Genomic DNA, 26,282 nt, shown 5'->3' on the forward strand with positions numbered 1-26,282 from the left:
AAATGTTGCATACAACGATTTTTTTCTGCGAAGGCTGTGCGTACGGGAAACAGCATCGGTCGAGTTTCCACAATAAACTTGAGCGCGCGACTAAACCACGCGAAATCGTTTATGCGGATGTATGTGGACCTATGGAGGTAGAGTCATTAGGGAAAAAACAGTATTTTCTTATTTTTAAGGATGATTTTTCAAAATTTACGAAAATCTACTTCTTACGGCACAAGTCAGAAGTAATCGATAAATTAAAAGCCTTTTGTTCAGAAATTGAAAATCAATTTGGTAGCAACATTAAAGAACTTCATAACGACGGAGGTAGAGAATTTAAAAATAAAGAAATAGAGAAATTTTTGAGTAATAAAGGAATTAAAAATACAATAAATGTTCCATACACTCCTGAACAGAACGGTGTCGCTGAAAGGGAAAATAGAACCATAGTAGAGGCCGGTCGTTCGATGCTATATTCAAAAACTAATTTACCCTTGTTTTTATGGGCCGAAGCCATGAATACCGCAGTATACGTTATTAATAAGACGGGTCCGACGAAAGTAAGCCATAAAACACCGTATGAATTATGGTACGAAAAATTGCCAGATATAAAGAACCTTAAAATTTTTGGTACCGAGTGCTTTGTTCATATACCTAAAGAGAAGAGAAGAAAGCTAGATCCGAAAGGGAAAAAGGGATATTTGGTAGGATATCTAGAAGAAGGCAAAGGATACCGTGTTTATGTACCAAAAGCGAGAGATGTAATTTTAAGTCGCGATGTAAAATTTAAACCCGAACAAGTAACACCAGAAGTTACGAATGTGCCGATAAATGTTACTGAAAGGGAAGCGAGTGTTAGCGAACAGAGTGATGATGATGAATTTATGGATGTAGAGAGCGAAGATGAGTTGGTACAACAGCCAACTGTAATTAATGAGGATGAAAGACAATTGCGTAATAGACGAACAATTAGACGACCTGATTATTATGGGTGTCCACTCACATATTTAGCAGATAAAATACCAACTGATTTTAAAGAAGCCATAAACTCTCAAAAGAAAAATTTCTGGAAAGAAGCTATGATAGACGAAATGAATTCATTACAAGAAAATAGAACATGGGAACTAGTAGAGAAACCAGAAAAGCAAAGGGTTATAAACAGTAGATGGGTTTTTACTAAAAAGATTAACTCGGATAATTCGGAACGTTACAAAGCGCGTCTTGTTGTAAAAGGATATTCACAGAAGGAGGGTATAGATTATACAGAAACTTTTAGTCCTGTTACACGCTTTGATACAATTCGATTAATGCTGAGCATTGCTGCGCGAAATAATATGTATCTTGGGCAGTTCGACATAAAAACTGCATTTTTGTACGGTAAACTAAAAGAGAGTATCTACATGAAACAACCTGAAGGCTTTACTGACGGTACTAATCGGGTATGTAAATTAATAAAAAGTTTATATGGTCTTAAACAATCTCCCAGATGTTGGACAGAACGTTTTACAAAATATATTACAGAGTTAGATTTTAAACAGAGTAAAGCAGATCCGTGTTTCTACATTTATACAGAAAACGACAAACTAATGTTTTTAACTGTATATGTAGATGATGGTCTTGTAGCAGCTACGGAAGAATCTCTAATTGACAAATTATTCAGTGATTTACATAATGAATTCAAAATTACAAGTACAAAAGAAGTGAAACATTTCCTTGGAATCGAAATTTACAGACTAAATAGTGGAGAGATATTTATTCATCAGAGCAAATATATCGAAAGTATATTAGAAACATTTAATTTGACCGAGGCAAATCCTGTGTCTACACCTATAGAGACAAACTGGAACGAAATCATAAACAATAATTGTTGTAAAGCTCCAGAGAAGCAGGAGGTAGCAGTAGGTAGTTTGATGTTTTTGCAAACCACTAGTAGACCCGATATTAGTTTTGCCATAAATATAGCAGCGAGAAATCTAGAAAAACCGAGCGAACATCATTGGCAATTAGTCAAAAGAATTTTGCGTTACCTTAAAGGCACCATAAAAATGGGCTTATTGTACACTAGAGAAGGTAATCTCGAAGCATTTAGTGATGCTGATTATGCGGGCGATAGAGATACTCGAAAATCGACGTCAGGTATAGTATGCAAGTATGCGGATGCGGCCATTACATGGCAAACCAAGCGTCAACAGTGTGTAGCTCAATCAACTACAGAAGCTGAGTATATCAGTGCAGCCTTGGGTGCGAAAGAAATAATCTGGCTTAAAAAATTACTGAACGATTGTAAAATAGAAAACGCAAACTATGTATTAAAAATAGACAATACGAGCGCATTGAAACTTATCAAAAATCCAATATTTCATCAGCGAAGTAAACACATCGATGTTAAATACCATTTTATACGAGACTTGTATGATACAGGTGAAATTGATGTAATGTATGTAAGTACGAAAGAACAACTTGCAGACCTTTTTACAAAGGCACTACCAAAACCGAGATTTGAGTATTTACGACATAGACTAGGTCTTAGAAATAAGCAAGACATTGAAAAACATTGATTGTAAAGATGTCGAGTTTTAAGGAGGGTGTTAAAGTAATTCTTACTTTTTAAGAAAACTCGCCATCTGGCAAAAAGGAAAGTTTTGCTATGTCCAAATGGTCAGGATGGCAGGACTTGGGAAATACCCAAGGACAAGGTTTTTATGACAAGCAGGTAAAAAGCCTAGACTGGTCAAAACGCTAGGACACCAAGGCAGTCGGTCTCAGCAAAGGAACTGAACCGTGCGGAAATGGTTTAAGCAGACCGAATACTGTAATTCTTTTTCTAAATATATCCATTCAATCTTTTTCTGTTACACATCTCCACGCGTCTCTTTCTATTCAAACCAATCCTTTAACAGATAAGAGAGCCCCCCGATTATGGGGGCCGTCCTGGCGAATTGGAACCGAAAAGGTGAATATCGTACAGGGAGAAAGCGACGAGCGACCGTCGTCCCCGAAGGTTTAAACTTTCGATCTGACATATTTCAGAGCTTGCGAATTCCACGCCGCGGCTGTCTGAGCATAGTCTTCCCAAACTACTGTCCACCAGAACAGCTCTTTCCTTATCGTGAGTCGATAACGCGGCGGTCTGCATGGAAGAAGGACCCGCCAGTGGCGGGTGGCGGACACCGACAGTAGATACACTACAACGGCCAGGTTCTGGCGTGGGAACACGTTTCCCGAGTGCATCACGGATGCCACTGCGGTCGGTGCAGCTCCATCGGTGCACGAGTCTCGGCGTGCAGGCTCTCCCCCAAAAATACTGCACCAATCGGAGCCGTGTAAACAATGTCTGTCCGTCGTCCGATTGGCCGCGCTGTCGCCAAGCCGTTCTACGACGGCCAATCGCGGACACGGAAGCGTCCGCTCCGGGGGAAAGTGCATCGGTCGTCCTTTCATCCCCCTCCCTCGTCCCGCCCCCCATCCCAGGAAATACTGGTGACGGCGGCACGGCTCATATTCAGTAGACTCGGCCATTTCTCTTGCGACTGGTTCGGCCGCGCCGTGTATATTTTTGTTTCTCCGTTGACGACAGTGCGGGTACTCCCGGAAAAGCTTGGCAAGATAACGCGACGCAAAAGGATGATACACTCCGGGCGCACCAGGCTCGAGGTAAGTGTCCGATCGTGGAGCGGGTTCGGAGCCGAGCCGAGCCGAGGCAGTCGCGCGCGCACACACGCACGTACGCACGCACGCACGGGACTCTCGATCAGCGAAATCTGACAGCGCCGAGGAGGACCGGGGGCCACCGTGAATGGCCCGGGGGGCAACAGGGGGCCACGGGGACCCTCTCCGAATTTACTCCGTGTGTCTCGAGGGGCACGGACTGCTTCGAAACGGTCCGGGGACCGGAAAACCGAGGGGGTCTTTGCTGGGAGGCCGAGTCTGGCTTGTGCGTGTGTCCAATGTTGTCATTGCCGAGGCGAACAGCTGATCCGCTCCCCTGGCCACCAGGCTGCTGCCTGGCAACGATTTCTCGCGCTCCTTATCTCCGCTCCCGTCACCACGGGCTTATCCGTCGGCTGCCTCGATAAACAATCTTCTGGGACACGAAGATCTTTCCTCTCTCTTTCTCTCTCTCTCTCTCTCTCTCTCTCTCTCTCTCTCTCTCTCTCTCTCTCTCTCTCTCTCTCTCTCTTTTCCTCCCTGTCTTTCCTTGTCTCTCCCGATACCTCCGTCTAGCTCCCTCCCTCTCTGCGTGGACAACTCTAAAGGCTTCCTTACATTTCGCATCGTTACCATTCCGCGTATATACCTCCGTCTCGCTCTCTTTCCCCCTCTGTCGCTATGCGTGTCCCGCACTCCATCTCTCTCCCTCTATCGGCGAACGTTCGTCGCTCGGTCTCGCTCTATCCGAGCACAGTTCTCCGTTTCTCTGATCGACCAACCAACCAACCAGTCGACTCCGTTCTTTGTTCTTTTCGTTCTTTCTTCTTCCTTTCCGTCGTTCTCGCGTTTTCTCGGCCCGGCGACGCTCTGTCGTCATCGTCGACGAGATGCCATCCCTCTGTCCCCTCACCCCTAGACCTCTATCCCTTGTATGCTCATCCTTTCCGCGTTTTTCAAATTTTTTCGAGTCGAGTTCCTCTTCTGCTCCGAACATTGGACCACCGTGTTTCTATCCGTTTTTCCACACACGAATCCTGGCCTCCGTTTTCCTTCGTGTTTCCATGTCTCCCTCTCTCTCGCTCTCTCTCTCTCTCTCTCTCGCTCTCTCCCGTTCTTCACTTTCTCCTTCTCCGTCTGACTTGAGTTATCTCTGCCTTCTAGTCTTCTCCCTGTTTCCAGCGTTCCCTCTCTCTCCCACCGTGTTTCTCTAGATGCCCGTCTCTCTCCCTCCATCCTTTGTTTTTCTGCCCGTTTCTCTCTCTCTCTCTCTCTCTCTCTCTCTCTCTCTCTCTCTCTCTCTCTCTCTCTCTCTCTCTCTCTCTCTCTCTCTCTCTCTCTCTCTCTCTCTCTCTCTCTCTCTCTCTCTCTCTTTCTCTCACTGTCTCTCTTCCTCCGTCGTCGATCGTTACGCGCTATTAGAATGTCAATGAGCGTTGTCCTTCTCGACGGTTGACAGTCGAACCTCCAGACCTTTTTGACAACTACCCGCCACCCCCCCCCCCTCCCCTCTTTGTGTGCGCTGCTGATCCCTCGTCTGGCTGGGTTGTTTGGGTTCGCTCGTGTCTGGAGAAATCCCCCTCCCTCCCCTCGTGGAAATAATTTGCGATTTCGTTGTGAGAAACAATAGGAGTTGTTGTTGATACGAATTTGTTCACGTGCGGACTTTTGTAGGACGGTGTTCACCTTTGGGGTGGGAATGGGTTTCCAGGGGTTTTCCTAGTTTTTAACACTCGAAACGGCGGGCCATTTTTTCAAATTTTATTGTTCGTGATTGAACTGCGGATTTCAATGCACTCGTGAAGAAATTAGCTGAGCGAAATGCGAAACAGTGACAGATTAACGAAATCTGAGGATACTGTTACGTTGTTTATCGAATGGTTCTGTTCAAACTCCTGCTTCCCACAATCGAGATACGGCACACTTTTGTTTTGCAGAAAGATCCGCTGTCTACACGTGTGTGTCGTCAGTAGGCAACGTGTGAAATAGCACTGCTTAAAACTACCTCGACGTAGCACTGTCATTAACCGAAAGGGGAGACTAAAGGGATTGCGAGTTTGGTAAACAGCGTTTCAGGGTGTACTAGGTTTCGGTTGTATCATCTTTTTGACACCTTGTCTGTCTCGGAAACTGGCGAGGGTGATCAACCCCTGCGTCAATAATAAGTAGGATTCCATTTATGTATCACAAACATGAGTAAGTGTAATTTAAACCAGTAAGAGGGTCATCATTTTCTTGAAACCCAAATAAAATTGTGTTACTAACAATACGTAACTATTGGCTAATACATACGCGTAGATATCAATTTTCTCCTTTCAGGAGTTCGAATCACTGCAGCCCTGAAAATACATTGTACTGCAAGGGGTTAAATTAAGAAAGAAAATGAACTTCTATTTGACTGCAGTTTGTTGTGATTCAGGTAGAAAATTTTTATCTTGCATGGAGATCCGCAGTGTAATAAAATCAGTGTCCGTCTCCGACTTGTTCGAGCTTTTCCGCCACCTGGACGATTTCGGATTGCTGAAAAAGGAAAAAAGGAAAAAAGAAATGAACCAGGTGGCATCTTCGACTTGTCCACGTCCCAGGACACGTTTCCATCGGATGCTCGCGCTGACGGTGTCCGATTTGGAGGGAAAACAAACGGGCTGGCTGGCTGGCTGGCTCGCAAGGGGCCGTTGTAAACAGAATCGGCGCGCGCCGCGTGCATTATCAAGCTGCATCCCGCGAGTTTCCCCGCCGCCCGGCGCATTCATCCTACCTGACGACACCGAATCTGGTTTTGCCTCGTTTCCGCTGATCGGCGGACCACTTTGAACAACCTTAGCACCCTTAGAACCCACCCTCGAGAACCGCAGATCCGCCGAACAAGACTCGCATCCCGTTTCACCTGCAGCTCCGTATTGTCGCTCTGATCATGTTTTGTCAAGCTGGTTGCATTCTCCGCTTTCCCGCACTCCCACCACGCCTTGGTAAACGCATCCTCTCCTGAACCCTCCGAGCGTTCTATTCAATTTTCTATTTCAATTTGTTTTGCCTAAATATCACATTAACGCGTTCACTACCAGCGTCACAGAGGTGGCGCAGTTATACCCAAAGAAACTCGAATTTGGTGTATGTCGTTATTTAAAATTATAACGAACAGCAACATATTCGAAGAACTTTTCTGTGACAATAGTTTTTTCAAATTGTATAAGAGGGTTTATTTTATTCAATACGTATTGTATGGCGGTTACATATAACAACAGCGAATATCTCCCCATCCCGTTAACACTTTATGTGCCGGATCTTGGTCACAAATATTTGCACAGAATCAAAGTTATGTGATTAACGAAATTAAAAGTAGAAAGTTGAAATTGGGTGCTACATTTTGATATTCCAAAAATGTTAATAAAATGTGGGTTATACAAATATGTTATTATAATTAGAATATATTATTATTCTATTGTAATATATATTATCATATATGTTTATTTATATATGTTTATATATATTATAATATATAATAATATATTATAATATATAATAATTATTCTACTTCTACTATTCAACTAAAATATTGATTATCTATCGTTCGTATCGCGTTTCATTTAGTCTTCTACTCGACCGAGACGTATTTGCATTCGTGCTGGACTTTATTTACTGTCTCTGTCTCATAATAATAGTAGCGGTTGATGAATTTAATTTGTCCCATTTATTATGAACGCAACATTTATTATGAAAAAACTAGATTAAATTAAACAATAAATTAAAAATATTACTCCTAATTTTTATTTTGAGCGTCCAGATAGTTTCTGGATTTTTTAATCATTTCGTTATTGCATTTTAAACTTGTTGGTAGAATCCCTTGACTGCGAAGCATTGCTTTCCTTATATGCGTGAGCTTAAAACTATGGGAACCATCGTTCTCCAAACTCTCTTTTTATCATCGTACTTTTACAATGGGTTGACTTTCAACTGAAATAAAACAATTGATTTCGATCAGCGGATGACATTTACAAAATACTTATAATTCGTAATAATTAGGTTAACCTAAAAATTAAAAGATGTGTCAAAACAAATGGCAGATGTCATGAAACATTGATTTTGATTGAAGGCTTGGCAATTTTGCGCTACAACATAACTTACAGTTGCATTCGTCAATAATTTCCGTTTAAATATTCACTTGCTACTATTATTATGGGACAGAGGGAGTATAATTTATTTGCACCCCGGATTTGTTTATCCACCGATTCCATCTTTCGCAACCCCTGTCCAATCTCTCCTGGTCTTTTTCCTTAAGCACCACTGAATAGTCGATCAAGGAGCTGCATTACTTGTGTCATACTTTATTTTGCAGTTCCCTCTTCGATCTGCGTCTTCATCCCGTTATCTCCTGAGCCCTTTTGTCCCTCGAAAATGATTTCCTCGTTCATTCCGATACGCGATTGCATTCGTTTCATTTTCGAAAAAGCACCACGTGCGGCTTTATCACTCAGAATTGCGTCGCATCGATTCAACGGAACCCGACAACTGTGTCTGACCATCGCATACCAATTCTACTTGTCGCAAAACGGGACCCTCGCGCATCGCTGGAGGTTTATTGAAATCGGAGCTTACTGTAAAACAATTCTGCTTGAGCTCGTCCTCTGAACAGTATTGGCTACCCATACACGTGCTAGTACTTTCGTAAAAAATGACGGAAGTGTGCAATGTTGCAACGTCTACAAGAGAAAATAAGGTCCACGTGACAAGGAAGAATTGCAAAAATTTCGGATTTCTCGGGAAATGAATTATTCAAACCGTAGTTCCAGAACTTCGTAGTTTCTCGATACCTCCATCCTGATTAGACTGTGGGTCTACGCGCAAAAGAAAAATATAAAAAGTAATTTCTTTCCATCTTTAATAATTTGAACAAATTGAAAACGGTACATCGATGTTCTTGAATTCTAATTAGGTGTTTGAGTTCGTTTCTATCATAAACGTATGAAATCCTCAAACTGCTTACGGTGTTCTACAGCACAGAATTCTAAAAAATTCCTCGATTGCTCACCGACGTTCCCAATAGTGATTCTACACCCCATGAAATTATGTCATTACATTCTAACTAAAAATTCGATAGAAACTTTCGGATTTTCCGCGGGACCCTCGAAGGGACAATCTCGTGAGGAGATACAGAATCGTGCGAGCGCGATTACGATAATTACCGGGGTGGTTCACAGCGAAATGGAACGAAACCATCGCGGCTTGAAAACCGCCATGAGGCGGAGAGCTCGAGGCTCCCGGTGCACTTTTGAATAATGGAGTAGCTGAAAAGAGTTAAGGTGAAAAGAGATTTCAGTAATAGAGTGCAATATACGAAAACGAGCCGCGAAATTTAGTGGCGCGACGCAGAAGAGAAAAGGACAGAAAAGAATAGGAGAGAGAGAGAGAGAGAAAGAGAGAGAGAGAGAAAGAGGGACGCGTGGTATTTAAAGGGAAACTCGAAACAGGGACGATCCAGGGAGAGAAACGCGCGAAATTGAACCTCCAGTGACGACGCGCAATGAAAACGGTTACGTAAGGAAGGAGAGGGGGGGGGGTAAGAAAAACGGCGACGGCGCGAAAAATATTTCGGAATTCTATTTTCGACGCGGACCATTTCACCGGAGCGAGGAACGCACTGCATTTGCACTCGCGAGGCCCCAAGTGCCATTTCGCCGCTCGGAAATCAACTCTTCAGCCTTAATTTCCGATAAACGATCGCGGGATTCGCATCGGGAATTGTCGGAAACATATCGCTCCTCTGAAACAATTGTTTACTTTGCTTGTAGAACAGACGCTGTAAATAACTAGAACGTCGCTGGAAAACATCTTCGACTTTGCTATTGTTTTGACGAAGAATCGACTCTTGCGAAACTTTTCTCAGATCGCATACCTGCAATTCGTATGTGTTCATTCGATCGTTGTTTATGGAATTAATTAGAATGGATTTATTAAACCGTACAAGGCAAATTATGATCGAGACGATGTAAATTGTAAATTGTTCGGAAAGGGAGAATCTCTCCTGAATCAACTGTGGATTTTATGCATTTCTGGAAAGAATGGACAGGTGAATCATGCACTATCGTAACAACGAATTGCAAGTGTCTTGATTGTATTATGCTAGAAATTGAATTTCCCGATCATTCGCGTACGTCATTTACAAGATTGTCATATCCAATTTGAGTTCTTTCAGTCTTCAACGAATTTACACATTTTGACGGTCGCATAACGCTATACAGTGAATTCTCGATATGTGTCAACAACACGGGTCTTGCCAGCGTCGTGTATCATCCAGGATACATACCCGAGCCGTGTTATGTTTATACTCCTCAGCGTCGAGGCCTCTCCCCCGCGGTAGTGGGGATAATTCCACGACGTTTATCATCCAGGCCTTAGCGACATATATAGAGAAATCGCTGTAGTCAATATATTTTATTTGAAAGTGAAGTTAGACATCGAAATAAAAATGAAATCGGACAAATTGATCTGCACGTCCAATCCGGAGACAACAACGACTCAAGGGATTGTTCGCGAGATGAAACGCGTTCTCGGAACGGAGTCACGGGAACGAGGTGAATAATCCTCGTCGGAAGATCATTCGGCCAGATAACGACACGATCTCGAAGATACATTTCAAGAGCAAGTCGCGCAGATAAACCGTTCTATCGACGATTGTTAACGGAGCGATGATGCAACGTGCGCACGACTGTTCCGTGGCCTTGAATGGCCTTGCTCTTTGGGAACGCGCGGCGCATTCGAAAAGCACCGGGACTGACGCAAAGAGCAACCCTTTTGATTGATTGTGTTCACCTAATCGCTACGTTTACGTCGCCGTAACCCGAGCGAGAAAATAACCGGGGTATTTATCAATCAAGCAAAATGCATTTCAATTTGCCTTTCAAACGTATGCTCCGCTCGACAAGTGGTGAAGTCGCTATAGATTTTCACTTGCTTAGACACAATCGCAAATTAACGACAGCCATTTAGGGTCGCTCGACTGGTGGATCTTTACGCAAGATAAAAATGTTCTACATTGATTGCTGGAAGCAGGAGTAAAATAAAAATTGATTTCATCCCTTAATGACTTTGTTACTTAATTGTTTAAGTTTTACGTTTCACCCAGCCAATTTCTTTGTAATGCATAAAAATTTTCGGACTACCGATAACGCCTACAAACACCTTCATCCGTCAAGATATGCAACTAGATTATTAGCTTAACTTATTGACTCAATTATTTGTTGATTCCAGAGCTAATACTGCATGCATTTCTCTTTCTCGAGATGCATGGTGGTTCAATATCAGCCGAGGTCCAAATTAGGCTACTCTGTCTTGAATCCAATGTCCTAAATATACAGCTAAACTTGATCCAAAGCACAATTCATTATTTGCCAATTCCATGATTGATACTACAAGTATTTCTCATTTCTCAAAACACGTAGACTGCAGATATTATGCATTTATGGCACAGGATTCGTAGAATGCTAGGAAACGTGTACGCCGACTTATTTTGTATGTACAATGAGGAGTCTTCTCGTTGGCAGAGGAAATTTTACCGTGATTCTGATTAAGTAGCGATTAAATTCGCATAAGCGTCGCCTACACATAAAGGTTCGATATGGGTTCATAGACTGTTCTCCCTTGAGCTCAACGGGGCTAGTCTAATGAGACTATGACATCTGACGACTGTAGTATCGAACGAAGTATTCCATGCCAGTTAAACCGACCGGAATCTCCGTCACGAGACCGACTCGGTACTGTAGGGCAAGGGGTTAAGGTACCACAATCCCTTCGAAGGAGCTGTTCCCCGTCTTCCCATCGTCCTTGTCGAAAAGTCGAGGTCGCGAATCGTGAAGCAGCATCAATCCTGAAGCTGCGAAAGGGTATTTATAGAGGAGATCGATACGAGAACCGTGTGTTGTGATTACTTTTTAAATGTTCCGGCCGCGGCCGTCCCATTTCCCTTTTTTCTTTCGTCTCGGGTTGATTTTTATCGAGAACACAGTCACCGATACCTAAAATTTGCAAAGTATCGAAAAAAATTCGATTCTGTGATTTTCACGAGGCAACAGATACCAGGTCGGGCAGCTCACCTCGCCGAAAGTTAATGTAAACGGGGCTTAAGACGATCTAACAAGGGAACATATTCAAGTGCGAATTTCCGATTTTGATGAAACTTATGTGACATATAGTTCTTTGAAAAATATTTGACACGTATTTTTTTTTATCGGCAACCATCCACTTTGAAGGGGTGAAAACAGCCCTCAAAGTTGGGGGTCAAAACCATATTTTTTGAAATATCTCGGAAACCAGAGGTCGAAAAAATTTGAATTTTTTTTTAAATTGTGTGTTTTTCAATGAGAAATGTAGTCGCGCAAGAAAAATTTAACAAAAGTCTTTTGTTTAAACAATATATTGAAAATTTGATTTTTTTTTGCAGTTTCTCTTATTTATTGTTAGTTCATTTTAATGTAAACTTGGGTGTGTGATCTTTGATCAAAATTAGGGTTTACATGTTTCAGGATTTTTTTTTTTTTTGCCATTTAACAATAATTATGCATTATGGAAGATAGTCTTGCATCTGCCGTGCGTAGGAAGGAATTGTGGCTTGTTTTATCGAAATATAAGTATTTACTATAAACGTGTATAGTATTTTAAACAATACCACTGGGTTATGTGTCGTTTATTGTTTTATTAGTAGCTAAAGAAGGTGGCGCAGGTAGCAGCGTGACGCGGTGCTAATTACCGCGGCGGAGTAAGGGTACCGACTTTTATAGCCAATTCGCCTGTGAATTTCTGCAATCGTTGGGCCTTCGGTCAAAATATCCCTGCAGCCTTTTTAAACTGTGAATCCTCGAACCTGGAGTTTCCCTCGTCATTTATGGTAGCTCTAAAAAGAGCTGATTTTGAAAGAAGTGCTGTCCACAAAGATTATTCTACATAATTCTGGCAATATTGATGTCCTGTGATTGTTGGGCCTTCGGTCAAAATATCCCTGCAGCCTTTTTAAACTATGAATCCTCGAACCTGGAGTTTCCCTCGTCATTTATGGTAGCTCTGAAAAGAGCTGGTGCCAATGCCGCACATCAGTTTTACCTCGGTTATATACAGCATTTAAGAAGGACCCAAATATTTTCAAACAATTCCATTGGTTGTTAGAGTGAGAGAGGGGGAAACGTAAAACAGTCTTCAGAATGTATAAATATGGGCACTTTGCTGTATGTGCTATTAGTCTTTCTGCATTACGGTTTGTAAAGCAACGTACATATCAAGAAGTTAAGGCTACTTCTTTCGGATTTTTAAAACGGTGCCACATATATCAAATAATTTCTGGCAATAATAAAGTTCGAACATTATATTAATTTTGCTTTTGCTTATTGTTTATTTGTATTGTTAGATTCGTTTTTACAAACATGAAGGTCAATCCGGTGAACGTTATAAATATTTTGATGGCAACATATAGCAGTAACAATAACGAGGGAACACCCACGAATGGAAAGGAAATTGAACTGGCAAACATAATTATAGACCTGATTAATAGCTACAGAGAAGCAGGGTACATGAATTTCGAAACGCAACAGGAATTAATATTCGATGACCTAACAGACGAACCGACTTCATTTAATGTTCCCGAAGATGAAGAAGATTTGGAATCAGCGTCAACATCTAAACCGTCGTCTTCAAGTTCTCCAGACGAGAGTCCAGAAGAAATAGAATTTGGAGGCATTGATTTAGATTATAAGAAGAAAGCTGTAGATTTTTGGAAGAGTGGAAGAAAAAGACCACTAAACTTCGAAACTGTGAAGAACAAATACAAGAAATTGAAGAGAAAATCAGATTTATACAGATGGGAAGAGCAAATTAATACAGGCGGATCTCGTTACGATAAACTTACAGCAATTGCACATGCTACACTTGAAAAATTTATTGTAGCGAGAAATAATAAAATTTTGGTACACGACGTAGATTTGAGACGGTGGGCAATGCACGAAAATTTATCAATAAATTTAGAAGGATTCCAGGCATCGTCCTTTTGGTTGTGGAAGTTTAAAGAAAACTATAATATAGTATCGAGAAAAACGACGAAACTCGTTACCCGCCATCATACTAACCATTTAACAGATTTGACCGCAGCAGCAGAAGATTTTGTGCATCATGTGAAAGGGTATTTTGAAAATTATGGCGCAAGCAATATTTTCAACAGTGATCAAAGTGGGTTCCAGTTGGAATTGCACTCTGGTCGAACACTTTCACACAAAGGTGAAAAAGAAACGGGTGCTCTTGTCCAATCGATATCTTCAACAACGCACAGCTACACTATCCAGCCCACAATTTCAGCTGACGGACAGTTGCTATCGCCATTATATATTGTTTTGAAAGAAGTCAAAGGGCAGTTAGGACCTCGTGTACGAAGAAGTGTGTTCACGGCACCTAATGTACATATTGAAGCTTCCACATCGGGAAAACTAACGAAGGAGTTATTTAGAACGTGGTTGATTGAAGTATTTCTCCCATCTGCTCCAGAAAATTCTGTTTTACTTCTTGACTCGTGGAATGGATACAACGACGAGATCATACGTAACGCCCTGCCAGAAGACAAACAATTAGAGGTATTGACGATACCAAAAAATACGACGCCATTAATCCAACCACTTGACGTGTATGGATTCCGCATTTGGAAGAATTTTGCAAGAAAACTTTCCGATCTTGCAATATTGTTAAATATTGATTTTAATCTACACGCAAGAAATAATATTATTAAATTACAGTCATTAATCCACAACCAATTATCAGCTGCGCGTTATAAACGGCTGTTTCAATATGCTTGGTTCCGCAGTGGATATATAGAAGAACGGCCAGGAGAATTTGAAAATCCCGTAGAGTTCTGCTTTACAAAATTAGATGGTTTAACGTGTTTCCATTGTTCAAATGTAGTCGTACTGAAATGTTCTTGGTGCAAAGAACATTTATGTTTTTCTCATTTTATCATCGAGTATCATTATTGCCAGAATTATGTAGAATAATCTTTGTGGACACCACTTCTTTCAAAATCAGCTCTTTTCAGAGCTACCATAAATGACGAGGGAAACTCCAGGTTCGAGGATTCATAGTTTAAAAAGGCTGCAGGGATATTTTGACCGAAGGCCCAACAATCACAGGACATCAATATTGCCAGAATTATGTAGAATAATCTTTGTGGACAGCACTTCTTTCAAAATCAGCTCTTTTTAGAGCTACCATAAATGACGAGGGAAACTCCAGGTTCGAGGATTCACAGTTTAAAAAGGCTGCAGGGATATTTTGACCGAAGGCCCAACGATTGCAGAAATTCACAGGCGAATTGGCTATAAAAGTCGGTACCCTTACTCCGCCGCGGTAATTAGCACCGCGTCACGCTGCTACCTGCGCCACCTTCTTTAGCTACTAATAAAACAATAAACGACACATAACCCAGTGGTATTGTTTAAAATACTATACACGTTTATAGTAAATACTTATATTTCGATAAAACAAGCCACAATTCCTTCCTACGCACGGCAGATGCAAGACTATCTTCCATAATGCATAATTATTGTTAAATGGCAAAAAAAAAAAAAAATCCTGAAACATGTAAACCCTAATTTTGATCAAAGATCACACACCCAAGTTTACATTAAAATGAACTAACAATAAATAAGAGAAACTGCAAAAAAAAATCAAATTTTCAATATATTGTTTAAACAAAAGACTTTTGTTAAATTTTTCTTGCGCGACTACATTTCTCATTGAAAAACACACAATTTAAAAAAAAATTCAAATTTTTTCGACCTCTGGTTTCCGAGATATTTCAAAAAATATGGTTTTGACCCCCAACTTTGAGGGCTGTTTTCACCCCTTCAAAGTGGATGGTTGCCGATAAAAAAAAATACGTGTCAAATATTTTTCAAAGAACTATATGTCACATAAGTTTCATCAAAATCGGAAATTCGCACTTGAATATGTTCCCTTGTAAGATAGATTCCCGACGAAGGAACCACGGTCCTCAGAGATTCTGGGCTAAGTGGCGCGTCGGTCCGACAGTCCTTGTGCAGAAAGGCAGCCCGCCTACTCGAAATAATGGCCGGAGCCTCAAGGAACGATGTCCTTATTTTTCATGCAACGTCGTCGCGTTCTCGATTCTTCCCAGCTCGTTCCGAACAATCCAGCGATAACCGATACCGGAGCGAGTGATCTCGATCACCAGCCCCATTTAGGCCAATTCGAGCTCTCACCAGCTCTACTTTAAAATGCACTGAACAGTCCATACATCGAAGAGATCGGAAGATAGCTGTAGCTGTTTCGCAGGTTCGCCGTGTCTCCCAAGACCCTGGGGAGGCTAAAATCCCATGGCAAATCCGTCCGAATCTCCTTCGATTTTTCTACTAATAGATTCCACGAATAATAAATAACCCTCCGGGTCGCAGTCGATTCTCTCGGCCCATGCATTCCTCGAGAGCAGCCTAATTTAAGCGAGCCTCCGTACTTACTTTTTAATCGCGTGGCAACGATAAACGACCGTTCGAACGTGTCCCATACTCGTGCGAGGGGACAAAACGGTGCGCGCAATCGTTTCTCGATCAATTCACAATGGATCGTGATCTCGCGGTCAGGCCGGGGTACGAGGGATCGCATGATCTACGATGATACGTTGTTTTTAGAAAAAAGTAAGTCGCGTGGGCGTGGGAGGAGGGGGCCAAGTCGGGCAAGGGGTGCAACCGGTTGAAGAGTCCGGCGCGAGCGGTCAGTGGTGGAGGCAACAGCACCCATCGTATCATCATCATCATCATCACCAACACCATCATCATTACCATCATCAGGCCGGTTATTACACGTTGCCATCGCACACTCACAACAACCCCGTCACTACCATGAAGCAGTCTTACATGCAGGTTGGTCCACGCATACGCTGCTGTCGTAACCTCTCCGACAATCAAGTTCGTGAAAATTGCTGGCGGCCTCGCTGCTGAATGTCAGCTTGGCTATCTTCGGAGCAACTCCCTCAGGACGCTATACGCCGATAACGCATGTTACCAACTCTCCAAAACACTCCTACAAACGATTTTATGCAACCTCTTGCACTTGTCGAAACAGAACAAATCTGCTACAGGACCAATCAAGTACAGTGATTTCTCTATATATGTCGTCAAGGCCTGGATGATAAACGTCGCGGAATTATCCCCACTACCGCGGTGTATACCCCGTGAGGGACCACGAAGCTCGAGAGGCCTCGGACGCCGAGGATTGTAAACATAACACGGCTCGGGTATGTCTCCTGGACGATACACGAGCATACACACGTGGCAAGGGCCGTGTTGTTGACATATATCGAGAATTCATTGTACTTTGCATAGAAATTAGGCAACTCTTCGGGGAAATTTTAGCAAGACGCAATTGCGTTGCAATCCCTCCTTCTTATAAAATTGCTTTAGCTCGGAAGAAATTCTTCTGTATCAACAAATGAGATATTAAAACATGATCATTCCCTGAAAAGAGAGCATTGGAGAACGTCGCATAAAATCGTTTAAGGAGAACCGTTCCGAAGAGTGTATATCCGTGGCATCGATGCACAGCCTCCCGAAGGGACTGCTCCTCGCAGCCAACGAAACAGAAAAGTCGTTGACGAGGTACCTAGCGAATTTCACCTGGAAAAATCGGGAAATTTTATCATCAGACCACGATAGTCGCAAATCATTAATCAATCCAGCCTGATTATCGACCTCCCGCATAATCAACCGTCGGAGAAGTCTTGAGGATCGATCTCAGATGTCTGACCAGTGCGTTTCTGTTTTTTTGGTTTCAGCTAACATGGGTGTTTCATGACGACGAGGCGCAGATAAATAAGAAACTGCCAAAAGAATTGCTGCTTAGGTACCGTAAGCGTGTATAACACATGTATCTTTCCGGTTCGATCTCGCCTAATCTCCTGCTCTGCTCGACGCGTAACACTTTCCTGTTTTATATACTTGTTCTCTTTCTCGTTCGATCTGTCGTTACGGTGTCTGTTTTCTCTCTTCTTATTTAACACGAATAGATCGTTAAATTAAGACCGGGCACACCGAAGTAACACGATTGCCGTACGATTGATAGAATTCTCTCGTATCTGGACGTGGTGTCGCTATGCCGGTGCGCGCAAGTGAGCAAAGCCTGGAACGTGCTGGCGCTGGACGGGTCCAATTGGCAGCGAATCGATCTCTTCGATTTCCAGCGGGACGTTGAGGTAAATCGAACCGTTGACGCGTTGCTCGCCTACTTCTGCGACCTGTTCAACAAAAATTTCCCGGCTAATCGCCGCCGATTTCTCGTGATCCGCGTCCCTGGATCTCGCACTCGCGTCCCCTCGATCCCCCAAAATTGCTGTACCACCACCCCTAGCAGAATGTAGTCGCAATTTTGTTCTAAAAAATATCTTGCCGGAAATGTAAGCAGCAGTCTGAAAGTAGAGGTTCCAAGCTTTCAAATGAGTCCAGGTTTACTATTAATTTTTACGAAATTATGACAATTTAAATATCCACAATTTTATGAGACTAGGAATGTAGTATTGTAATACTTTTTGGAAACGACTTAAGGGGGGAACCTTGTGTAAATGGCCAGTTCTTCAAGAATTTTTTTTTTCAATGTAATGCGTAGGTCGATTTAAAATTTGAGGTATCATTTATTAACGTTATAATGTAATGAAAAATATTTTTTACAAATTTTAATTGTTAATATCAATGGTGCAATGGCGGCTTGAAAATGGCATCCTGTAAATGCGCCGTGCAGCGTATATCCACAAACATGATCTGAAACAAAAAAATCATAATGGAATCGTTAATTTATGCAAAAACGCACAACATGAGATTCTTCTTTTATCAAAATTTGCAACACTGCAGAAGTGGCGAAATTTTGAAAAAAACGGTTTTTCTGTTATGAAAAATTGTTACCAACAATATTTTAAATAAAAATTTTTATTATTTATAGAATATATACACCGAGTTTCATAAAGAACGAATAATCAGTTTTTGATCTACGTTGCACGGCGTGCGAAATTTTGCGTTTTGAATAAAATGCGTTTAAAGTTTGGGTAACAGAAAAATCGTGAAAAAATCTTAATTCATTCTAACTTACCGCGGTTTTTTGCTAATCTACGATTCCAGGGCCATAGAACATGTCCTCCTCTTCCTCAAAAAGTTGTACTTCAGCCGTTTTTTCTTCTCTTCGAGAAGCAAGAGCCTTTGCGACGAGACCACCGACTACCTGAACCGCTCCGCCCAATACAACCGTTCACTTTATTTTGAAAATAACGTACAAGAACATCTCTGATCACTTTCTAACTTTTTTTTATCACATCCCTGAGGAAATTTCCTATCGATTTAAACAAAAAAGAAAAAAATGCTCAAAAATTTAATTTTACACAGGGTTCCCCCCTTAAAATGAGTCCAGGTTTACTATTTATTTTTCCAAAATTATGACAATTTAGATATCGACAATTTTCTGAGACTAGGAATGTAGTGTTGTAATACTTTTTGGAATCGACTTGGAAAATCCTCCTCAACCATGAATCATAAATATCCAAAAACTGTTAAACGAGTAGATGTTTTAACGCGAGGTGAGCAACGCGTCAACGTCAGGAACTCAGGATGCAGAGTCGCCAGATCAGGACTTGTTCCCCCACTCTAATTTCCCCTTCTACCGCGCTATTCCACCACGCTTCCGCCACGGCCCGGTCCCGTGACGCGTTTCGTCTCTGTCGTGCGTACTCCAGTATTGGCAGAAAGAGAGGGTAACCTATTCCCCTCGATTCGTGCTTTCTCCCCTCATCTGGCGACCACTGTCCAGGATGCAGAGTCTCGGGGTCTAACTTTGTTTGGTCGAATGGTTCAGGGATCAGTTATAGAGAATATATCGAGAAGATGCGGCGGTTTCCTGAGGCAGCTGTCGCTGCGAGGATGCCAGAGCATCGGGAACCAATCGATGCGCACGCTGGCTCAATCCTGTCCGAATATCGAGGAACTGAACCTGAGCCAGTGCAAGAAGATCTCGGATGCAACATGCGAGGCCCTCAGCAATCACTGCCCGAAGCTGCAGCGGCTGAACCTGGACTCGTGCCCCGAGATCACAGACATCGCCCTGAAGGATCTCTCGGACGGCTGTCTCCTTCTTACACACATCAACCTGTCCTGGTGCAAGTTACTTACCGATAACGGCGTCGAGGCGCTCGCCAGAGGCTGCCCGGAGCTGCGCAGCTTCCTCTGCAAGGGCTGTCGTCAGCTCACCGACAGAGCCGTCAAATGTTTGGCTCACTACTGCCCACATCTCGAGGCGATCAATCTACACGAATGCAGGGTACTTACTCTCCTAGATCATTGATCGAACCTGCAACTTTCTTCCACCAGTATTCCAGTGGGATGAAAACCCGTTTTTTCTGGCCCAAATTATTTCAACGTCATTTCAAAGTTTAAGATTACAGCGTCGGATAGCTGATTGGATAATGAAAATACTTGTTATCTCGTGCACTGTAATGAGTTCTTAGAATAATTGGTTCCACTTTGAATTTCTGAATTTTGTCTGCGGAGGGACGTCCCCGCACACATAATTGTCTGACATGGCTAATATTTTGGATTTCGGAGCTTTGGATTTGTAGCTTTGGAGGGTTATTAATGTATATAAAACAATTTTTCAAAATATGAAACTACAGAAGTTCAATTCAGGCCACAAAAAACGAGTATCCAGCCCGAGTGTGCAGCGACTCGAACGCTGTACAGTGATCGACCGATAAGGGCAACAGTTTGGGGCTCTCGAGTGGACTAAGCGACGTCCACTCTCTAGCTAAGTGTAAAGAGAAGGGAGCTAGTGGACTTGTGGACTAGTGGGAGGAGTGGCGTGCAGGGGGCGTGTCTAACGCCTACTTAGAGGGCCAGCGCTTATCGGACGGTCACTGTACTGCTGTTTCACGCGTTTCTTTTTAACTCCACAAAGGACTGTCACCCCGTAAGTCATCTTTTGGCGCAAACGAATGAAACGAAATCTGTTTCAGAACATAACCGACGACGCGGTGAAGGAGCTCAGCGAACGGTGTCCACGTTTGCACTACGTCTGTCTGTCGAATTGTCCGAATTTGACGGACGCATCCCTGGTCACACTGGCGCAACACTGTCCACTCCTCAGCGTCCTCGAGTGCGTCGCCTGCACGCACTTTACCGACGCAGGCTTCCAGGCTCTCGCGAAAGTGAGTGCATCGATACTGCCCACGCTCTAATCAATAGCAACAATCTTATCCCAGGTTCTCCTAGACTCTTAGAAACATTCGGCGGTCTAGAGAATCGATCTTTTACTTCTTGGAGAACATCCCGAAGATCTCCAAAGCAAAGAGTATAAGTCAAAAGTATTTTATGTGCGCGAAAGTGCATTTAAAGCGCGCTGCAGAATCAGAAAGTAGATAGCACGCGAAACAGTTTCTTCTCGCTTCGAAGATGATGTATATTATTTAGTGCCGAGATTTGTCTTATGCTCTTTCGTCCCGATCAGAGACACAGTTATCGTTTCACGAATGTTTTGACGATGATCTGACCGAAGCTCCGGATGGAATCATTTGCAGAACTGCAGACTACTCGAGAAGATGGACCTGGAAGAGTGCCTTTTAATCACAGACGCCACCCTCATTCACCTGGCCATGGGCTGTCCCAGATTGGAAAAGCTGGTAAGCCGGTGTTCTTCGGTATTAATCCACTGGTTCTCCGTTTCCACGCGCACTCGAATTCGCGTTACAAGTTCGCACTTCGGTGCATTGGCATACGGTTCTGTACGGGTACAGTGTGAACGATGATTCATAAAAAGAGCATACTTTGCACCACACTTGTCACGTTGCGCTATTATTGATAGATCGCGGACTTTGTCTGTTGGGATAGAATGCGTTAGGAAAATTAATGGCGGGTTTTTACGTTGCGATTTTCACGTTTCGCGATAGCTTGAATCGCCTAGACGTACGACGATACTCATTCATCCGGGAGCAATGTGTTCCTGCGTATAATTTAGTGAATCGACTAATCAATTTTTTAAACTCGTGCCTGCGATTGATTACGTACCACGATCCCCGTTTGGGATCGTGCACATAGATTGCATTAAAGAGAATATTATATTCCATCTATTAAGATTATTAAAGGAACAAAGAATCGTCTGTGTGGTTACTGTTCCTTGCAATTGCTGCAGACCCTCGGACGGCGGAGTCCGGGTCTATTTTGACCCAGAGTAACAAAATCGTGATTGAATTGCTCATTTTCAGACGAAATTATCACATGAACAGCGACTGTACTGGGAACAATAAAAAAAAAATGTTAAATTCATGAATAAAGCATCGTCGATTATATAGTTATAAGAATGGTCCGCTGTCCGAAGGTTAAAGTAATTGTACATTGACGCGGATTATGGGATGGCCTAACGCGGTCCGTTCGGCGTTAGCGGGATGGCGCGTGTGTCGATCCTGCGAACAGAAAAATAAAGTATTCCCGTCGACTGGTTTCTGAAAACAGAGTCTGTCGCACTGCGAGCTGATCACCGACGAAGGCATCCGGCAGTTGGCTCTCTCGCCGTGTGCGGCAGAACATCTGGCGGTGCTGGAACTCGACAACTGCCCCCTCATCACAGATGCCAGTCTCGACCACCTCCTACAGGCCTGCCACAATCTCGAGCGCATCGAACTTTACGACTGTCAACTGATCACTAGAGCTGGCATACGTAGACTCAGAGTATGTCTCGAATTTTTTACCAACCTATCCCCCACACATGCCGAACGATCACGATCGATCGTGTCACGAGGTAACGATGCGGAACACCACGTTTCACTTCGGAACACCGAATAGTAAACAGGCGGGCTATCATCCTGATCATGGTTTCAAGTACATTGACTCGCCTAGACCATACAGAGGAGAAATATTCGACGAACTATCGTTGGTACTAACCCTTCTGGGGTGACGGCCGATTTTTCGGTTTCCACCTCGACGTTGTACGATGCTACGAATACAGTAGACTCCCTCCTCATATTAGGTTGGGGAAAAAGAAATCCATCATTTTTACGTGAACTTCAAGAATTTATTTAACATGTTTCGGATTGTCCGATTTGGGTGAAATATGCACCGTTTTGTTCTATAATTTGTTGCCATTTTAAAGGTAGCTTCATAAAGCCTCTCTCATAGAAGTCTTGGTCCCTATTGTCGAAAGACTCTAGCGATCAATTTTCACAATCTTCTCTTGATGCCAATTTCTTATCACTAAGGAAGTTTTGCAATGCAAGAAAAACGTGGTAATCCCTTGGTGCCAGGTCCGGACTATATGGTAGATGCATCAAAACTTCACAACCAAGCTTCCGGAATTTCTGGCGAGTCACTATAGACAGGTGTGGCCTGGCGTTGTCCTGATGGAACACAACACCTTTCCTGTTGGCCAATTCTGGCCGTTTCTGGTCAATCGCTAGCTTCAAACGGTCCAGTTGTTGACAAAAAAAAAAATACCTGAACGGAATCGACGAAACCAAAATTGCACGTAATTGGCTGTTACAGTATCGGCACCATAAACACCATTCACAATCTCAGCCGCCTGGCTTGCATTTTCGCCTTTATCAAAGAAAAACTGTAAAATGTACCGAATTTTCTCTTTGTTGACTTCCATTTTTAACACCCTGTAACTCACAACTGAATGGACCAAACAAAAAACAGCAAATAGAATTTTTTTAGTGCGAAATGTCACCTTTCCAACGAGCATAAATCTGAAATTGTTTGATCGATACTCTACGAGATATCGATCATTACAACCATCTACCGGAAAAATAATGGATTTCTTTTTCCCCAACCTAATATATTTATAATACAGTGTTTACTCGATATATGTCCAAAACACGGGTCTAGCCAAGGAGATATATCGTCCAGGAGATATTATTCCTTGATCCACGCCGAACGTAGAAAAGGACAGCGAAACTCTAGAGGCACAGGTGCGTTCATGGCACCTCACGGGGTATACCCCGCGGCAGTGGGAATAGTTCTGGGACTTTTATCGGCTAAGCATTTGAGACATATAGAAAGTAAACACTGTACCTATAATACCTATGTTTTCCAAAATATACTCTATAAAAAAATATATAACTCACGTGATTCTGATTATTTTTGCTTGGAACAAATCACGCATGTGCTTCAAATACCAGTAAATGTGTGTGCAAAATCCTAGTTGAAAAAGTTCTATAGTGTTTTTGAAAAAAATTCCTAGAAATCCGTTCAAAAACCGGAATACTCTTTTAACCCTTAGCACTCGAATGGCGACTGTAAGGCGCCACGAAAAATTGCTGTACCATTATTCAAAATATTTTTTACATTATTAAATCTGATTGTATTTAATAAATTACTAAACGTTTCAGTATTGAACGAGTAAATTCCACCATTTTCGTATGAATAACATGAAAATAAAAATATATAGAAGGGATATATTCTAGGTCGAAAGAAATGTTTCGTTTTGCAGTTAAAATAGCTTCGAGTGCAAAGGGTTAATATAAAAGAACGTACAACTCACGTGATTTTGATTATTTTGCTTGGAAAAAAATCGCACATGTATTTCAGACACCAGTAAATACGTGTGCAAAATTCTAGTTTAAACGGTTCAACAGTTGTTCCGAAAAAAAAGCTCCAAAAAGTCCGTGCAAGAACGACCTAGAAAACCGGAACACCACCCTCGTTCGAGGGAGTCTACGGTGTTATTACCACGCGTGCAGCAACTCCTGCCACTTCCCCAGCTTCCGATAAACGAGCGAACCCTAACAATCGGTTGTCGAATTGTTTACAGACGCATTTACCGAACATCAAGGTCCACGCGTACTTCGCGCCGGTGACACCGCCACCGAGCGCAGGTGCGTCTCGGCAACGATACTGCCGGTGCTGCGTCATCCTGTGATTCTGCAACCGAGCGACGCTGATGTAAATCGTCCGACGTACCACACGACCGGTGGACAAAATGTTAATTTCGGTGATCGCCGGTTCGCGGCGACTGTGGGACCTTCTCTTCTATTCGTCCGGCTCTGGAAGAAGCGGGCCCGGGCGGAAAAAAAAATATATATAGCCTGTCAACAACAGATGACAGTGCGCGGACAGACAGCGACGAAGGCAGCTAGCACACTGTCCGGACCCAGCCAGCCGCCTGCAAGCGTCGTCGTCAACGCAGTGAGAGAAACGTAGCCTCATCGTGAATCGCGAATCCTTCGAAGTCAGTACTATACAAAATGTGTGCACGCGACGAGACAACGTCGTTTGTGTCGCGTGTTACGCTACCCACACGTAAATACAGTAACACACACACACACACACATACACACGAACACGCGCGCGAAGACGGTAAGAAATACATAAGAGCGCGCGTTAACGTGTAAACAGGGATAGAGACAGGAGACACACAGACACACACAGAGAGCCGCTGCTGTAATTAACGTATCGTTAATCGACGCTACTATCCACTACTATACTCGCCGCTGTTCGATAAACTATTCCGCGCGGTCCGTTCAGCCGTTTCTACTCGGACGAGAACCGTTGTTGTTGTTCCGACGATGACGTCGTCGTCATCGCCAGAAGACATACACACTCTCGACGGACAACGCAGTCCGTCGATGACTCCTCGCGGGGAAAGAAATTCCGGGTGTCATCCGATGACCTCGATTCTGTCGAACGAGTCTACCCTTCGCCGACGAACCTCTATCGCACCCGTAGACAGTTTGTTGGACAGTGACATCTGTCTCCTCGTGTTTCCATTTGAAAATACAACCCCATGAGGTTTGTCCGGGGTCGTAGGAAAATTCTGTCACTCGATACAAAGAATAGGTTTAGCACACAGAATTTCAATACGAGCTCGTAGAATTCACCGCCATCGAGCATCAATCAATCAGGCGGTTACCCCTTTCTAACTTCCGGTACGAAAAACACCGAGTCATTGGTCGATCTCGTTTCACGCTGCGTCGATCGTGCGTCGGAATTTGAGAAGCACGATCTTTGCGAGCAAGATCATTGAGCTACATTTCAATATTCTCTAATCGACCATTAAATGACGCTGTTGACGAGTAGACTGCGAATGTTTATGCAATTTGCAATTTCGATTTTAAAAAAGTGAAACCTTATTCGCAATGGTAGCAGTCTTGTGAATAAAAATGGTACTAAATTCTGTCGAATTTTATATTCTAGCATTCTCTGAACATCTTCACAAGCCATAAATGCACGAAGATCCGCAGTCTATTAATGAGTAGCCGCGAGCAATCGATTTTTTTTTTCATTGCAACGAGTGCTCCGGAAAGGGTCGGAGATTATTTAAACAATAATAGATCGATGGTACAACGTCGTGCGGACAGTAAGAAAAATATTTTCCATTGGCCCGTTCGTCTAGGGGATGGGAGTAAACTTGCTTATTGACCGAGCCAGTCGCGACTCTGACGCGAAAAGGCGTCAACCGTCCGCGAAGGGTGAATCGCACCGTCGTAGAATCACACGCGTGATCATCCGCCATGATGCATTGCGTATTCCCGCACACGTTCCGATCCTAGACACACGTATGGCCGATCCGGTGGCGATCGATCGACCGGCCGAATTTTCTCGCTGTTCTCGATGTTCCACGCGACGAAACAAAAAAAAAAAGAA

General features: G+C 43.0%; 1 protein-coding gene across 1 annotated transcript; it reads left to right on the forward strand.

Moving 5' to 3' along the window:
* Window positions 1-3,458: 3,458 nt before the first annotated feature.
* LOC143356560 (F-box/LRR-repeat protein 2) lies at window positions 3,459-24,592 on the forward strand. The gene is made up of 8 exons (XM_076792364.1): window positions 3,459-3,639; window positions 17,450-17,517; window positions 17,737-17,866; window positions 19,510-19,971; window positions 20,663-20,854; window positions 21,224-21,325; window positions 22,155-22,370; window positions 24,451-24,592. Exons 1-8 carry the CDS (start codon window positions 3,610-3,612, stop codon window positions 24,556-24,558), a joined length of 1,308 nt encoding a protein of 435 aa, XP_076648479.1. The 5' UTR covers window positions 3,459-3,609; the 3' UTR covers window positions 24,559-24,592.
* The last annotated feature ends 1,690 nt before the right edge of the window (window positions 24,593-26,282 follow it).

The sequence above is a fragment of the Halictus rubicundus genome, chromosome 1 (genome assembly GCF_050948215.1).
Source record: "Halictus rubicundus isolate RS-2024b chromosome 1, iyHalRubi1_principal, whole genome shotgun sequence".
Classification (NCBI taxonomy): Eukaryota; Metazoa; Arthropoda; class Insecta; order Hymenoptera; family Halictidae; genus Halictus; species Halictus rubicundus.